The sequence below is a fragment of the Anolis sagrei genome, chromosome 11 (genome assembly GCF_037176765.1).
Source record: "Anolis sagrei isolate rAnoSag1 chromosome 11, rAnoSag1.mat, whole genome shotgun sequence".
Taxonomy (NCBI): Eukaryota; Metazoa; Chordata; class Lepidosauria; order Squamata; family Dactyloidae; genus Anolis; species Anolis sagrei.
Window position 1 is genome coordinate 19,713,801 of NC_090031.1, and position 18,108 is coordinate 19,731,908.

General features: G+C 46.4%; 1 protein-coding gene across 2 annotated transcripts in view; it reads left to right on the forward strand.

Moving 5' to 3' along the window:
- CUEDC1 (CUE domain containing 1) overlaps nucleotides 1-17,229 on the forward strand; it is a 137,833-nt gene extending 120,604 nt beyond the window's left edge. For both annotated transcript variants that reach the window (XM_060757086.2, XM_060757085.2), the window contains exons 11-12: nucleotides 2,270-2,358; nucleotides 8,587-17,229. In XM_060757086.2, the coding sequence (XP_060613069.2) occupies nucleotides 2,270-2,337 (68 nt within the window). In that variant the 3' untranslated portion in view covers nucleotides 2,338-2,358; nucleotides 8,587-17,229. The remainder of the gene's footprint in view (nucleotides 1-2,269; nucleotides 2,359-8,586) is intronic.
- The last annotated feature ends 879 nt before the right edge of the window (nucleotides 17,230-18,108 follow it).

Genomic DNA, 18,108 nt, shown 5'->3' on the forward strand with positions numbered 1-18,108 from the left:
CCACAAGCAAGAAGGTACAAGTAAGTAAAAACTTGAACAGGAATACGTGAACAAGAACATAGAAAACTTCCAGGATATTAAAATCCAAAACCAAGGCTTGACTTGAACCAGGAACAAGAGAACTCAGGCTTAGAGTCTCACTCTAACGCAGCATTGCCTGAACTGCCCTTAAGGTAACAACTTGTTTAATAGACACCCATGAAAGCATTACGTCTCCTGTGAATTTTCTCCCCAACTTTCCCACATAATCTTTCCAACCAACACCATCTCTTTCCGGCTCTTTTTTTGTAATCAATTTTTTTTTTATCTCGGTAGATAGAGGTGGTTTCTCCTGGGAACCCTCCTTCTCACTCAGCTCTTCACTCAATTCCTTATCTGCTGTTCCCCTGAATGCCCTTGAGGCCCTGCATTTTTCAAGCCAGTTTTTTCACAGAGAGAATCATCATTCCCAGAACTGAATTTCCCAGACAAAGCAGCAGAGCAGCATAGTGCAAGGGCAGATGTCTTCACTGTGTCTGGTTGTGATCCCCAGGTTGTGCCAGTCTATTGGCTGCTACTTCCCAGCGGATGTCAGGTGGTCGATACCGGCTAAATAGTGTAGTTTCTCCAGTGCTGTAGGGGGCAGACACCCGTGATAATGCGGCATGTCTCATTAAGAGCCACATCCACTAGATGTGTGGTGAGATGCGTTCCACACTGGGCATGCATACTCAGCAGCAGAGTAGCATAGCGCAAGGGCAGATGTCTTCACTGTGTCTGGTTGTGATCCCCAGGTTGTGCCAGTCTATTGGCTGCTACTTCCTGGCGGATGTCAGGTGGTTGATACTGGCTAAATAGTGTAGTTTCTCCAGTGCTGTAGGGGGCAGGCACCCGTGATAATGCGGAATGTCTCATTAAGAGCCACATCCACTAGATGTGTGGTGAGATGTGTTCCACACTGGGCATGCATACTCAGCAGCAGAGTAGCATAGCGCAAGGGCAGATGTCTTCACTGAGTCTGGTTGTGATCCCCAGGTTGTGCCAGTCTATTGGCTGCTACTTCCCGGCGGATATCAGGTGGTCGATACTGGCTAAACAGTGTAGTTTCTCCAGTGCTGTAGGGGGCAGACACCCGTGATAATGCGGCATGTCTCATTAAGAGCCACATCCACTAGATGTGTGGTGAGATGTGTTCCACACTGGGCATGCATACTCAGCAGCAGAGTAGCATAGCGCAAGGTCTTCACTTTGTCTGGTTGTGATCCCCAGGTTGTGCCAGTCAGCTTTCGTATGATATTGTTTCTAGCAGCCACCTTTTGCTTGATATTCAGGCAGTGCTTCTTGTAGGTCAGAGCACAGTCCAGAGTGACTCCCAGGTATTTGAGTGTGCTGCAATGCTCCAGTGGGATTCCTTTCCAGGTAATCCTCAGAGCTCGGGATGCTTGTCTGTTCTTAAGGTGAAAACCACATGTCTGTGTTTTAGGGATGGGTTAGGGATCAGCTGATTTTCCCTGTAATAGGCAGTAAGAGCACCTAGAGCTTCGGAGAGCTTCTGTTCAGCCATCTCAAAGCTCCCTGCTTGAGCGGTGATGGCACGATCATCAGCATAGATGAAACTTTCTGTCCCGTCTGGCATTGGCTGGTCATTTGTGTAAATGTTGAACATGGATGGAGCAAGCATGCTCCCCTGAGGCAGGCCATTCTTCTGTTTTCGCCATCTGCTTTTTTGGCCCTGGAACTAAACAAAAAAGCTCCTGTTTTGTAGCAAATTTCCATTCCCTGAACTGAATTTCCCAGACTCGCAGGCTCATCACTTTGTGCCACAGGAAAGGCCACAATCCTCTCTAAATCATCTGTCAACCTATCAGTGGATCTATAACACATCTCTAATACAGCATCACTAGATAGTGAAGCACCATCTATGACATCAGAAATACACAGGGTGGAAAATTGCCACACATCTTAACCAGCAGAAGCAGGTCCCATTTAAGAAGTTCCTACCCAAGAAAACTGGAGAGAGCTCCTGTTGTGCCTTTAACGGTTGTGAAGACCAAAGTATTTCAGCAGCAGTTGCTTGCCATGCAAGCAGATAACTAGAAATACCTGCTGAGGTGCCTTCTTCTGCAGAAACATTAAGGATACAGGAGCTCTTCCCAGTTAACCCTCTGGCAACTTTTTCCCGACCGCCACGATGGTTCTGCCATTTCTCATTCAATCAGAGCCACACAATGCCAGCCCCACGGAGCTGCAGAATGGCTTCACTATTCCTGTGTCCATCTCTGCCTTTCAGATGAAGACCACCAAGCCAGAAGACGACCGTTGCCGGTTGAGGAAGAAACATCGAAAGAGGTGCAGTGAGGGCACAATGGGTAATGTGAGGTTAGGACCTTCCCATTTGGCTTCATTTTAGTTGTCAAGCTACGTCAGTTTGCTTTGGTAGAAAAAGAAGGAGGATGATTTATTTATTTATCATGTCAGAAGCAAATTGAGAATACAGTTATAGTATGTGTGTGTATAAACTATATTGTACTATCTCACTAGACAAGTGGGATTAAAAAGGATGTTTCTGGCTCACTTAAGACTATTAGTTTTGTTATGAGCTTTCCTGGACTGCTTCCTCAGACACCCTGGATTAGAGATCTGTACTTTACTGGTAATTTGCCGGTTTTTCCCCCAATTAGAACAATAGTAGATCACTATTTCCACAGGGTTCCACAGGGCTCTATATTGTCCCCATGCTGTTTAATATCTACATGAAGCCGCTGGGTGAGATCATCCGGAGTTTCGGGGTGCGGTGTCATCTGTACGCAGATGATGTCCAACTCTGTCACTCCTTCCCACCTGCAACTAAGGAGGCTGTCGAGGTCCTGAACCGGTGCCTGGCCGCTGTAATGGTCTGGATGAGGGCGAACAAACTGAAATTAAATCCAGACAAGACAGAGGTACTCCTGGTCAGTCGCAAGGCCGAGCAGGGTATAGGGTTACAGCCTGTGCTGGATGGGGTCGCACTCCCCTTGAAGGCGCAGGTTCGCAGCTTGGGTGTGATCCTGGATTCATCTCTGAGCCTGGATCCCCAGGTTTCAGCGGTGACCAGGGGAGCATTTGCACAGCTTAGGCTCGTGCGCCAGCTGCGCCTGTACCTTGGGAAGTCTGACTTGGCCACGGTGGTACACGCTCTGGTCACATCCCGCCTTGACTACTGCAACGCTCTCTACGTGGGGCTGCCCTTGAAGACGGCCCGGAAGCTTCAGCTAGTCCAGCGCGAGGCAGCCATGTTACTAACTGGAGCAGGACACAGGGAGCATACAACGCCCTTGTTGTTCCAGCTCCACTGGCTGCCGATCTGCTACCGGGCCCAATTTAAGGTGCTGGTGTTATCCTACAAAGCCCTAAACGGTTCCGGCCCAAAATACCTTTCGGACCGCATCTCGGCCTATGAGCCCACGAGGACCTTGAGATCGTCTGGGGAGGCCCTTCTCTCGATCCCACCTGCTTCACAGGCACGTCTGGCGGGGACGAGAGAGAGGGCCTTCTCGGTGGTGGCCCCCCGGCTGTGGAACACTCTCCCTGTTGACATCAGACAGGCGCCCTCCCTTATGTCCTTCCGTAAGAGCCTGAAGACATGGCTATTCGAGAAGGCATTTAACTGAGTGCTACAGTAACTGGAAATGACAACTGGAACGGAATTATGGATTACGAGATTGGTTATGATTCTACGATAAGACGGAGCGGATTATTTTTAGTATAATTAGATGATTGTGTATTAGTGATATGTTGGTTTTTTGTCGTCATGGCTTTATTGTAGATGGTCTTTTATATGTTGTACACCGCCGTGAGTCGCCCTAGGGCTGAGAACGGCGGTTAACAAATGCAGCAAATAAAATAAATAATAATAAATAATAATAATAAGAAAAGAGCCCCCGGTGGTGCAGTGGGTTAAACCCTTGTGCCGGCAGGACTGAAGACCGACAGGTCACAAGTTCAAATCCGGGGAGAGGCGGATGAGCTCCCTCTATCAGCTCCAGCTCCTCATGCGGGGACATGAGAGCAGCCTCCCACGAGGATGATAAAAACATCAAATCATCCAGGCGTCCCCTGGGCAACGTCCTGGCAGACGGCCAATTCTCTCACACCAGAAGTGACTTGCAGTTTCTCAAGTCGCTCCTGACACGACCAAAAAAAAAAAAAACCGAAAAAGAAAGAAGAAATAATATTTTTATTTAAAACAGTAAGCATCAAAAGTCATTGGTATCACGGGCCCATCAAAAAGTGACATTAAAACAGTGCTCGATAAAACTCAATTTGAATGAAAAGATACGAGGGATATCCGGAAAGTAAGGTTACAAGATTTTTTAATACAAAGAATGGATATATTTTAATAAAACTTAGATGAATTGTAGCCTAGGTGTTACATTGTTGTTCATTCGTTCAGTCGTTTCCAACTCTTTGTGACCTCATGGACCAGCCCACACCAGAGCTCCCTGTCGGCCATCACCACCCCCAACACCTTTCATTATTTTTCCACATAATCACCATTTGGTTCAATACATTTTGTCATCCGTGGGACGGATTTTTGGTGCCATAGAAGTTTCCCTCCACCTTTTTCAGCCAGTTCATCACTTCGATTTTCACCTTGTCGTCATCACAAAAGTGTTTTCTATCCAGGTGTTCCTTCAATTGAGTGAACAGATGATAGTCACTGGTGCGAGATTGGGGCTGTGAGAGGGGTGGCTTAAAACATCCCAACCAAATAAAGTCAACCATGAGCTGTGTGCGGATGCTCATTGTCATGAAGGAGATAGACTCCTGCCGTCAGCATCCCACAATGTTCATTTTGGATGACTCTGCAAAGTTTCTTCATGGTCTCACAATAATAATAATAAATAATAATAAACTTTATTTATACCCTGCCACCATCTCCTCTGATGGGGACTCGGAGCGGCTTACATGAGGCCAGGCCCGAACAACAATTACAATAAAGAAAACCAAGACACAACCAAAAACGCGAACAATAAACAATAACATCATAATTACATAAAATATATGGATACATAACAATATGAGAATTACAATAGACACAGGCACAGTGACAATGGGTGGGCTACATGTAATGATTAAAAGACAAACTGATTAAAACTAATTAAAAACTCAGACGAGATAAAAGAGAGAAGCGGATAATTTGCGGAGGAGGGCTCATTATTCCATACCCAATTTGCCACATGCTGTCTTATTTATTTATTTATTTATTATTTACAGCATTTATATACCACTTTTCTCACCCCGAGGGGGACTCAAAGCGGTTTACACATATGTAATGGCAAAAATTCAGTGCCTTACAACTAAAACAGTAAAACCACACTTTAAACATAAATCCTGTTAAAAACAGTCCATCATCAAATATCAAAACAGTTATTAAAACCAGAAAACAATCCCATCAGTCGAGTCGCCATTCCAGTTTACATTACATCCTCTCCATAAACTGAAATGATCTCACGATGAATCACCGCAGCATTCATGGCCTTAGCATTTAGTATAACAGTGCGAACTTCATACTTGGAGGGAAACAGTTCCGATCCAATTCTGAGCACAATTCAAAGTGCTGGTTTTGACCTATAAAACCCTATACGGCTCCAGTCCAGCGTACCTGTCCGAACGTATCTCCTTCTACGTCCCACCTTGGAGCTTAAGATCCTCTGGGGAGGCCCTGCTCTCAACCCCGCCTTTGTCTCAAACACATTTGGCGGGGATGAGGGACAGGGCCTTCTCGGTGGTAGCACCCCGTCTGTGGAATATGCTTCCCGGGGAAATTAGATCATCATCATCCCTCCTCACCTTCAGAAAGAAGGTAAAATCGTGGTGGTGGGACCAGGCCTTCAGGCAAGCAGGTTAAAGGACAATGGATAATATTTGACTATGGCTTGGAAGTGGATTTGGATAAGTGAAGCGGAGTTATCATAGGTATATGGCTAGATAAATAGCCACCAGACTGGCAATAGCAAAATGGATCGTAAGTATACTGTTTAATTTTTATTTTAATGTTCATGGTTTTAATTGTTATTTTTGCTATTGTATTTTATGACGGCATTGAATTGTTGCCAATTGTAAGCCGCCCTGAGTCCCCCTAGGGCAGTGTTTCTCAACCTGGGGGTCGGGACCCCTGTAGGGGTCGTGAGGGGGTGTCAGAGGGGTCGCCAAAGACTATCAGAAAACACAGTATTTTCTGTTGGCCATGGGGGTCCTGTGTGGGAGGTTTGGCCCAATTCTATCATTGGCAGGGTTCAGAATTCTCTTTGATTATAGGCGAACAATAAATCCCAGCAACTACAACTCCCAAATGTCAAGGTCTATTTTCCCCAAACTCCACCAGTGTTCACATTGGGGCATATTGTGCCAAGTTTGGTCCAGCTCCATCATTGTTAGAATCCACAGTGCTCTCTGGATGTAGGTGAACTACAATTCCAAAACTCAAGGTCAATGTCCAGCAAACCCTTCCAGTATTTTCTGTTGGTCATGGGAGTTCTGTGTGCCAAGTTTGGTTCAATTCCATCATTGGTGGAATTCAAAATGCTCTTTGATTGTAGGTGAACTATAAATCCCAGCAACTACAACTCCCAAATGACAAAAATCAATCTCCCCCACAACCCCACCAATATTCAAATTTGGGCGTATCGGGTATTTGTGCCAAGTTTGGTCTAATGAATGAAAACACATCCTACGCATCAGATATTTACATTACAATTCAAAACAATAGCAAAATGACAGTTATGAAGTAGCAATGTAAACAATGTTATGGTTGGGGGTCACCACAACATGGGAGCCCCCGGTGGCACAGTGGGTTAAAGCCCTGTGCCTGCAGGACTGAAGACCAACAGGTCACAGGTTCGAATCCGGGGAGAGTTGGATGAGCTCCCTCTATCAGCTCCAGCTCCTCATGCGGTGACATGAGAGAAGCCTCCCACAAGGATGATAAAACATCAAATCATCCGGGTGTCCCCTGGGCAACGTCCTTGCAAACGGCCAATTCTCTCACAACAGGAGCTCCTGACACGACAACAAACAAACAAAAACCCACAACATGAGGAACTGTATTAAGGGGTAAAGCTTGAGAACCACTGCCCTAGGGGTTGAGAAGGGCGGGGTAAAAATGTTCGAAATAAATAAATAAATAAACAGAGTGAGGATGCTCATCTCTAACCTTCACCACAACGCCAGTGGACAAGCTACCAACAACTGGCATTGCTCGTTTGCTTCTGCTGGTTTCCCACTACACAGCAGTGATACCAATTTTCCCCACGAAAATTCCCTGTTAGGGTTACATGCCTTGTAACCTTACTTTCCGGATATCCCTCGTACAGCACAAACTTCGCACTTGGTGGGAAACGGAATGAGGATGCTCACCTCTAACCTTAACCGAACACCAGTCGATGAGCTACTGACGACTGGCACTACTTCCACTGGCTTCGCACTACATGGCAGTGATACCAACTTCCCCCACAAAAATCATAGAATCACAGAATCATAGAGTTGGAAGAGACCTCATGGGCCATCCAGTCCAACCCCATTCTGCCAAGAAGCAGGAATATTGCATTCAAATCACCCCTGACAAATGGCCATCCAGCCTCTGCTTAAAAGCTTCCAAAGAAGGAGCCTCCACCACACTCCGGGGCAGAGAGTTCCACTGCTGAACGGCTCTCACAGTCAGGAAGTTCTTCCTCATGTTCAGATGGAATCTCCTCTCTTGTAGTTTGAAGCCATTGTTCCGCGTCCTAGTCTCCAAGGAAGCAGAAAACAAGCTTGCTCCCTCCTCCCTGTGGCTTCCTCTCACATATTTATACATGGCTATCATATCCCCTCTCAGCCTTCTCTTCTTCAGGCTAAACATGCCCAGCTCTTTAAGCTGCTCCTCATAGGGCTTGTTCTCCAGACCCTTGATCATTTTAGTCGCCCTCCTCTGGACACATTCCAGCTTGTCAATATCTCTCTTGAATTGTGGTGCCCAGAATTGGACACAATATTCCAGGTGTGGTCTAACCAAAGCGGAATAGAGGGGTAGCATTACTTCCCTAGATCTAGACACTATGCTCCTATTGATGCAGGCCAAAATCCCATTGGCTTTTTTTGTGGCCACATCACATTGTTGGCTCATGTTTAACGAGGACTCCAAGATCTTTTTCACACGTACTGCTCTCGAGCCAGGCGTCCCCCATTTTGTATCTTTGCATTTCGTTTTTCCTCCCAAAGTGGAGTATCTTGCATTTGTCACTGTTGAACTTCATTTTGTTAATATTTTGAATCCGACGAGCGAGGTGAGACACTATGCTCCTCTTGATGCAGGCCAAAATCCCATTGGCTTTTTTTGCCGCCACATCACATTGTTGGCTCATGTTTAACTTGTTGTCCACAAGGACTCCAAGATCTTTTTCACACGTACTGCTCTCGAGCCAGGCATTTCCCCATGAGAGCTATGTGCCTTGTAACCTTACTTTCCAGATAACCCTCGTATTTGCTGTTAGCCAAGTGAGGAAGCAGATATTTCAAAACTGTTCCTTGAAGCTTTGAACAACTAAGCTTTAATACGAATGTGCCCTTTCTCCCACCTTCTCCTAGATCCTGAGCTGGCAGCTGAAAAGGAAGATAAGCCAAGTCAGCGGCAAATTGCAAGATGTCTGAGCAAAGAGATGTTTCTCAGGCTGAGGCTGCCTTCCAGCCCTGGAGTTGTCGAAGTTTCAGCTTTGTATAAGGCACACAAAAGAATTCTGGCTTTGTGGGTTTATTTTCCCCTTTCTTCTTCCTCGGTATGAAGAATTCAGCCGACAAAAGGGGTTGGGAGGAGAGATGAAGTTGACATCTGAGCTGGGTTTTCTTTTTTCCTATGCTATTATTTTATTTTATTTTATTGCCATTGGAGGATGGATTTTAAACTCCAGTTGATACGTTGAGGCCCGTGCTTTCTTTGTTGGGATGTAGACGTGAGAAAGAACAACGCTGTTTAACTGTTTCGAACCATCTCTCTTTTACTAACAAATGTACAGGTCCTTGGTCAAGGTACAGGATGACCGCAGCATTTTGTTGTAGGGTTGATAATGTTTTTATAATTTTTCTTATTACTATACGACTCTTGCTGCTAATAGAAAAAAGAAGCCCACGTCAAGATCATACCTAGCTGTCTCTGTTTCCAAATAACATAAACCCTCCACCTTTCCATGGGGCAAAGGTTGTATTGTTTTCGTTGAAATCCACTCATCATCAAAACATCACTTCCTGCCCGGTTGCTTTGCTGTGAGTGCTTTCCTAATGTCACGTTCCTTGTATTGCAAAGACTGAAAAATAGAGGGGGTGTATAATAGAGGGTCATATTCTCAATATAGTCCCATTTGTGGTTTTGTGAATTGAGGCTCCTTGGCAGAATGGCCGAGCGAGCCACGGCGATGTCCCATACTGTGTTGAGGTGCTGTTTGAAAGGCTGGTATCATACCCTCCAACGGTCCCGATGTGGCTCATCCAGATTATTATTAACCCTCTGCCTTCTCACTGTTGAAATGTCCCGGTTTCCCCTTCCTTCTCCCATTTGCCCCCTTTCTCATCAGCCTAGTTCATTTGCTGCAAATGGAGCTTCAAGTACAGACATAAGTAGAGTATACACTGTAGATCTCATCTGCGTGGTACCAAATTTTCCAAACATTAACCTACTTGTATGTGATGGAATCGTATGTGAAAGAAACTTGCATGAGAGTTCTGTGAGGGAATTAGGGGCGGGTGGGCGTTGGGTTGACTTGGATCGGATTTATCTGCATGTGGTTTGTATTAGAGATGGGACCCCCACCCCACCCCACCCCTGCAATCACAGTGGTTTTTGTTCAACGATGGCTGGAACATTGAACTATGGGAGGCTGAAGCTTGCTGGCAGAGAGTCCTGGGTTCATATCCAACATCTCAATGTAAAATGCTGGAAAATGTCCTGATATCTGGCCCTTCTGATATTAAATTGCTGTCACCAGTTAGAATAGCCAAGGGGGGGTCAGGAGACCTGGGGGGTCGCAAAGGGGGGGGGGGGGTTCCATCTGAAAGACATTCTGAAAACACATATTTCTGATCGTCTTAGGAACCCCTTTAGCAGAGAAGGCTGAAGATCTCTCCGCCTATCTTTCTCTTTTTTTTTTTTTTTTTGGAAACAGAGGGTGAATCCTCCACCAAAAGCCCTGTTGTGATTGGCCGGCATCTTAGCTGTTTCTGAGACTCCAAGTTGGGAGGGGTGAACAGGTGTGAGGTTAGTCCCCTCGCAACCAGGCCTGTAGCCAGGGGGAGGGGTGTTAGGGGTTCAACCCCCCCCCCCCCGAGATCAATAGATACCGCTTCTGCAGTCATGCTGGCCACATGACCTTGGAGGCGTCTACGGACAACGCCAGCTCTTTGGCTTAGAAATGGAGGTGAGCACCAACACCTCAAGTCAGACTTAGTGTCAGAGGACCCCTATGATACCCCCTTGCAACCTCTCCCAGGGGTTCCAACTCCCAGGTTGAGGAACTCTGACCTAGATTATGTCTTCCTAGAACAGGTTACCTCACCTTCAGAAAGGAGAGATGTGAGTATTGGGACTTTTGTTGGAAGACAAACTCTTCCAAGACTATCAGGCAGGCCCGTAGCGAGGGGGGGGGGTGTTTAGGGGTTCAACCCCCCCCCCCAATGTTTCAGATTTTTTTTAAAAAAACCTGGTTTACTCATGAATTTTAACTGGTTAACCAAATCCCCATGCTAAGTGTATGAGATGCAAAAGAAGTCCCTCCAGAACTGCAAGCACTATCTCAAGCAAATATTGACAATTCATTCACACTGTCATTACTTGCTGCAATAGCCAATGTAGCGAAGCAACCAAGTTGGGGGGGGGGGGTGTTGAATGCTTTCATTAAGGAGGCCAGACTTGGTGGAGGTGGTTGACAGGGGCGGAGCTGCAGGCTATTGAAGTCTGCTCTGCCCCCTGCTGTGCTCTTTGCTTCAGCGTGAGCTAGAAGGCAGGTTTCACACACACCCCCCGCAAAATTTTCAAAAACCTCCCTGAACTTTTCAACCCCTCCCGAATTTTTTTTCTGGCTACGGCCCTGCTCGCAACCCCACCAATATTCAAAGTTTGACATGTTGGGTATGTGTGGTGAGTGTACTAGTTCCATCATCAGTTTGGTACAGAGTGCTCTCTGAGTGTTGGAGAACTACAAATCCCAGAATTCAAAAACAGCCCCCCCCCCAGGAGTATTCAATGTTGGCAGTTCCATTGTAAGCTGGGTTCAGAGTGCTCTTTGATTGTAGGTGAACTATAAATCCCAGCAACTACAACTCCCAAATGACAACTCCCCAACCCTATCAGTATTCAGATTTTGGGGTATCAGGTATTTGTGCCAAATTTGGTCCAGACCCATCAGTGTTTGGTACTAGTGAGCGGGTTTAGTTAAAGCGAGGGAGCAAGTGTAGAGCAAGACAGGGAGGGTTTTGTGCTCTCTCCAGGAGCAAAGTGACGTCAGCCGAAGACTTGGACAAAAGTTCAGCCGCTTGCTCTTGGCAAGCATGCCTCCTCTGTGACCCTTTTTCCAGGCTGTTTTGGGGCTGCAGGGGGAAGGGAAAGTACAGCTTAAAGGGACCCACAAGCTTGAAAACATGCCTGGGGATTGACCCAGTACGGGACATTCAAGCAGGTTGGAGTGAAAGGAGATGAATGAGAGCTGGAAAGGGAACGACGAGGCAGCTGTCTTTGTGAACAAGCACCCGCTTGTTCCTGAGGCCAAAACAAGGAATTGAGCGGCCACAGAAGTTGGAAATGTGTGCCCTTGTGCAAGTGAGTGTGTTCCCTTTCTTTCCCTCCTCCTTCCGAATGCTTAGACCAGGGGTCCTCAAACCTTTTAAACAGAGGGCCAGGTCACAGTCCCTCAAACTGTTGGAGGGCCGGATTATAATTTGAAAAAAAAAACCATGAACGAATTTCTATGCACACTGCACATATCTTATTTGTAGTGCAAAAAAACCACTTAAAAACAATACAATGATTAAAATGAAGAACAATTTTAACAAACACAAACTTATGAGTATTTCAATGGGAAGTGTGGGCCAGCTTTTGGCTGATGAGATAGGATTGTTGTTGTTGCTGCTGTGTGCTTCCAAGTCGTTTCAGACTTAGGTTGACCCTAAGCAAGGGCTGGGTAAATGACCTTGGAGGGCCACATCCGGCCCCCGGGCCTTAGTTTGAGGACCCCCGGCTTAGACAGTACTGACGTTCTGGAGTAGATCCACTCCTTTGAACGTCCCAGTGTTTCATGACTGTTTTGATGGCTTTGAAGACTTTCCATGAAGCACGCCTTGGTTTTGTGTTTTGAAAGAGAGGAAAAAGAGCAAAAAAAGAAAATCCATGCCAGAGATGTGTTTAATAGGCAGCATATTTGGGGAATTAGTTAGGCGAGGGAAATGTCTTTTCTCAGAAAGTGTGTTATTCCTTCTCTAGTATTCAATGCCATAGAATCATAGAATAGAATCAAAGAGTTGGAAGAGACCTCATGGGCCATCCAGTCCAACCCCATTCTGCCAAGAAGCAGGAATATTGCATTCAAAGCACCCCTGACAGATGGCCATCCAGCCTCTGTTTCAAAGCCTCCAAAGAAGGAGCCTCCACCACACTCCAGGGCAGAGAGTTCCACTGCTGAACGGCTCTCACAGTCAGGAAGTTCTTCCTCATGTTCAGATGGAATCTCCTCTCTTGTAGTTTGAAGCCATTGTTCCGAGTCTCCTAGTCTCCAGGGAAGCAGAAAACAAGCTTGAGCAGCCCTCAACTGTCTTCATGGCATTGAATACTAGAGAAGGAATAGAGGATTATGGGAGCTGGAGTGCAAAAAAGTTATTGCTCCTCAAGAACTGTAGCCTGTGGAGTGAGTTATTGGAAGGTTTTGTCATATACATATAATAATGCAAATGCATGAAAGCCAGTGAGATTTGAGTATCAGAGATCAGATTCGAAGCCCTGCTCAGCTATGGAAACCCACTGAGTAAATTTTTTGGGGTGTTCCTTGTATTGGAAGGAACACTCTTTCTCTAAATCTTCTTTTTAAAGCAGTAGTTCCCAACCTGTGCTCTGTGGACCACCAGTGGTCTGCAAGAACAAAACTATGGTCGCAACCTCATGATTAGTACACCGTTGGGTTGTTGTAGGTTTTTTCGGGCTATATGGCCATGTTCTAGAGGCATTCTTTCCTGACGTTTCGCCTACATCTTTGGCAAGCATCCTCAGAGGTAGTGAGGTGAGGTTGGTAGTGAGGTACCACACCGTTGCCTTGAAACCACTTGGCAATGAGAACGGCTGATCCTCACAACGTGTCATGATCTCTATCCCGTGCCATCCAACTATCAGCTCTCCTGACACAGAGCACATGGCCATGGGCCAAAAGGGAGGACAGGACTGCGAGGTTTCTCAGATCCAGTTGTTTTTCTGTGGATTAGTCTTCTATTCAATGTTGATTGAGATTTTTGTAATGGTTGGTCCTGAAAAGGTCCGTTGGTTGTTTTGCTTGCTTGTTTGCATGCTGCAAGTCGCTTCTGGAGTGAGAGAATCGGCCGTCTACGAAGACGTTGCCCAGGGGACACCCGGATGTCTTGCAATCCTGTGAGGAGGCTCAGGACTCAGCACATAGAAGATGGCTTTGAAAGGCAGCAGATCACAGGAGCTGTCTTCATAGACCTGTCAGCGGATTATGATACTGTGAACCACCGCCTCCTCCTGAGAAAAATGTATAATATCAGAAAGGACGACCACCTCACCCGCCTCATAGGAAACCTGCTACAAAACAGGAGCTTTTTTGTTGAGTTCCAGGGCCAGAGAAGCAGATGGCGGAAACAGAAGACCGAGGAGGGGAGTGTGTTTGCTCCAACAATGTTCAACATTTACACAAATGACCAGCCACTGCCAGAAGGGACAGAGAGTTTCAAAGCAGGGACCTTTGAGGTGGTTGAACAGAAGCTCTCCGAAGCTCTAGATGCTCTTACTGCCTATTACAGGGAAAACCAGCTGATCCCTAATCCATCTAAAACAGACATGTGCTTTTCACCTTAAGAACAGACAAGCATCCCGAGCTCTGAGGATGACCTGGAAAGGAATCCTACTGGAGCATTGCAGCACACCCAAATACCTGGGAGTCACTCTGGACCGTGCTCTGACCTACAAGAAGCACTGCCTGAATATCAAGCAAAAAGTGGGTACTAGAAACAATATCATACGAAAGCTGACTGGCACAACCTGGGGATCACAACTAGACACTGTGAAGACATCTGCCCTTGCGCTATGCTACTCTGCTGCTGAGTACGCATGCCTAGTGTGGAACACATCCCACCACGCTAAAACAGTAGATGTGGCTCTTAATGAGACATGCTGCATTATCACGGGGTGTCTGCGCCCTACATCACTGGAGAAATTACACTGTTTAGCCAGTATTGCACCCCCTGATATCCGCCGGGAAGTAGTAGCCAATAGTGAAAGGACCAAGGCAGTGACATCTCCCGCTCATCCCATGTTTGGGTATCAGCCAGCACGTCAACGACTTAAATCAAGACATAGTTTTCTTAGATCTACAGAGACACTCGCCGGAACACCTCAGCAAGTGAGTCCAAAAGTGGCAGGCTCAAACCCTCAACCTCAACCAATGGCTGATACCAAATGAGAGACTCCCCCCTGGGTACACAGAAAACTGGGCGACTTGGAAGGCACTGAACAGACTACGCTCTGGCACCACGAGATGCAGAGCCAATCTTAAGAAATGGGGCTATAAAATTGAATCCTCGGCATGCGAGTGTGGAGAAGAGCAAACCACTGACCACCTGCTGCAATGCAACCTGAGCCCAGCCACATGCACAATGGAGGACCTTCTTGCGGCAACACCAGAGGCACTCCAAGTGGCCAACTACTGTTCAAAGGACATTTAATCAACTACCAAGCTTGCAAACTTTGTGTTCTTGTTTGTTTGTTTGTTAAAAAAATACAATGGAACTGTTTGGTCTGCTCCTGACACGATAAATAAATAGTCTTCTCTTGAAAGCACAAGGGCTGAAGATACCATACATCTACAAGAGTCTCGCACTACTACCTGACTCTATAGACCTAGCTACAATATCATAAATCACTCCAGAGTCCTGGCACCTGGAGCTTGCCCTTTTCCACATTCCAGAGCCTATTCCCCCCCCCCCCCACCTTGGGGGTAATTGACTTTTATGGCTGGTTCATATGTCCTGTCCTCCCACGTCCATGTGTGTCAGGAGGGCTGATAGTTGGATGACATTAGATAAACCCCTGTGCCGGCAGGACTGAAGATCGACAGGTCGCAGGTTCGAATCTGGGGAGAGGCGGATGAGCTCCCTCTATCAGCTCCAGCTCCTCATGCGGGGACATGAGAGAAGCCTCCCACAAGGATGATCAAATCATCCAGGCGTCCCCTGGGCAACGTCCTTGCAGACGGCCAATTCTCTCACACCAGGAGCGACTTGCAATCACTCTTGACACGACAAAAAAAAATGACAAAACGGGGATGTTGGGAGGGGAGAGGCTGGCTACCCATGAAAGATTACTACAACCACATCAGATCTAGATTATTAAATATGGCTTTCTGTGGGTGAGCAGATGGCGACTACTGGATGGCACATGTTCTGTATCAGAAACTAGAGCTGATGTAGTCTATCCAGTGCAGTTTGCTGAAACAGTACCTTAAATAACCAAAGCCAATCTAAAGTTGACCAAACACTAATTTGTAGCGTACTAATGTTGGAGAGTGGTCCCTGGTCAAAAAAAGGTTGGGAACTACTGTTTTAAAGAATGCCTATAGATAAGGCATGGAGCCCCCGGTGGCGCAGTGGGTTAAAGCACTGAGCTGCTGAGCTTGTTGATCGAAAGGTCGCAGGTTCAGTTCCGGGGAGCGGCGTGAGCTTCCGCTGTCAGCCCTAGCTTCTGCCAACCTAGCAGTTTGAAAACATGCAAATGTGAGTAGATCAATAGGTACCACTCTGGCGGGAAGGTAACGGTGCTCCATGCAGTCATGACCTTGGAGGTGTCTACGGACAACACTGGCTCTTCGGCTTAGAAATGGAGATGAGCACCACACCCCAGAGTCAGACATGACTAGACTTAATGTCAGGGGACTACCTTTACCTTTACCTATAGATAAGGCACATTTATAGCGATGTTCTCAAAAGTCAGTTTTTAATCCAGGTCCCTCTCAATCGCTCTGAAACTTGTTCATTGTCACTGTTCCCTGCGCTGAATAAAAAGCAATCTCCCTTCAAATTAGAAATCTCATACTGTCTGATTTGGCAGGAAAAGACTCTATTGTCCCACTTTTTTGGCTGTTTTAACAAAATGTCCTGTTTTTTCTCCCTTCCTCCCACATTCTCCTTCTGTCCTCTGCTTACTTGCGTTGCTACTAATGGAAGTCGTCGTGCAAGAAGGTAGGAAAGGAGCGGGCAAAAGGTTGCCCTTCCCAATAGACTCAGGCAAAAGCAAACTCTTAACTTTGCAGTACCGTTTGCAATGTTGATCCCACTCTGATGTTGCTTGGCCACACGTATCCTAATGTTCCTCTATGAAATGTTGGAGGGTATGAAATCAGCAACAGTTAGAGTCAGGAATAGGAAGGAACGGAAGGGGAGAAAAATAAAAACTAGGTTCTTGTGGGTTTTTTCGGGCTATAGAGCCATGTTCTAGAGGCATTTCTCCTGACGTTTCGCCTGCATCTATGGCAAGCATCCTCAGAGGTTGTGAGGTGACCTCACAACCTCTGAGGATGCTTGCCATAGATGCAGGCGAAACGTCAGGAGAAATGCCTCTAGAACATGGCTCTATAGCCCGAAAAAACCCACAAGAACCTAGTGATTCCAGCCATGAAAGCCTTCGACAATACAAAAATAAAAACCTTTCAGCTGGGTTGGCCCCTTCCAGACACGCAGATGGAACCTGCCCAGGTGAAGATGTTCCTTTCGGGTCTCATATTTGGATTCTTTGCCATTTAAAGGCCTCTAACCCAGGCGGTTTCTTCAATCAAAACAATGTACAATTCTCAATAGTGTTCATATTGCTTTCCCTAAGAGGAAAAAGTATGATTTTTTTTACAAAAAGGGAGACAAACCAACAAAAAAAGACTCCTAAAATGTTTGTGAGTGTTGCTATTTTAGAATTTTTTCCCCTTCAAGATGTTTAATAGTGATTCATATAATAAAAGTCCTGTTGTACTCTCTTAACCGCTTTGCGATTCCTTTTTATTTATTTATTTATTACTGCGCTTGTATACCGCTGTTTCTCAGCCTACATTGGCGACTCAAAGTGGTTTACAACACTACAATAATCAACAATATTCAATATAAAAAGCATAAAAACACATACATAATATACAATATTGGGCCACCAATATCGAACCAATGCATCTCTTAACTAAAAACGCAGTCCAATTTCATTGTCTGTGATTACCAGTCCTTGATCATCAGATTCATTGCACCGAGTTAACCGAATGCTTGTTCGAACATCCATGTCTTCAGTCTTTTTCGAAACACCATCAGCGGGGGGCTGATCTTACCTCTATGGGGAGGGCGTTCCAAAGCCGAGGGGCCACCACAGAAAAGGCCCTGTCTCTCGTCCCCGCCAGCCGCACCTGTGAAGCAGGCGGGATAGAGAGCAGGGCCCCCCCAGAAGATCTTAGGGTCCTGGTGGGCTGATAGGCCGAGATACGTTCGGATAGGTAAGTTGGGCCAGAACCGTTTAGGGCTTTAAAGGCCAACGTCAGCACTTTGAATTGGGCCCGGTAGCAAATCGGCAGCCAATGGAGCTGGTACAGCAGAGGAGTTGTATGCTCCCTGCGCCCCGCTCCTGTTAGTAACATGGCTGCCGCCCGTTGGACTAATTGGAGCTTCCGAGCCGTCTTCAAAGGCAACCCCACGTAGAGAGCGTTGCAGTAGTCAAGACGGGATGTAACTAGAGCGTGGACTACCGTGGCCAAGTCAGACTTCCCAAGGTACGGTCGCAGTTGGCGCACAAGTTTTCCCCCATCATGTTAACAGCGGTGAGTCTGCCTCTTGACTGCAAATCGAATTTGGGGTTTTTGGAAAAGGCCAGTGAGGGTTTTA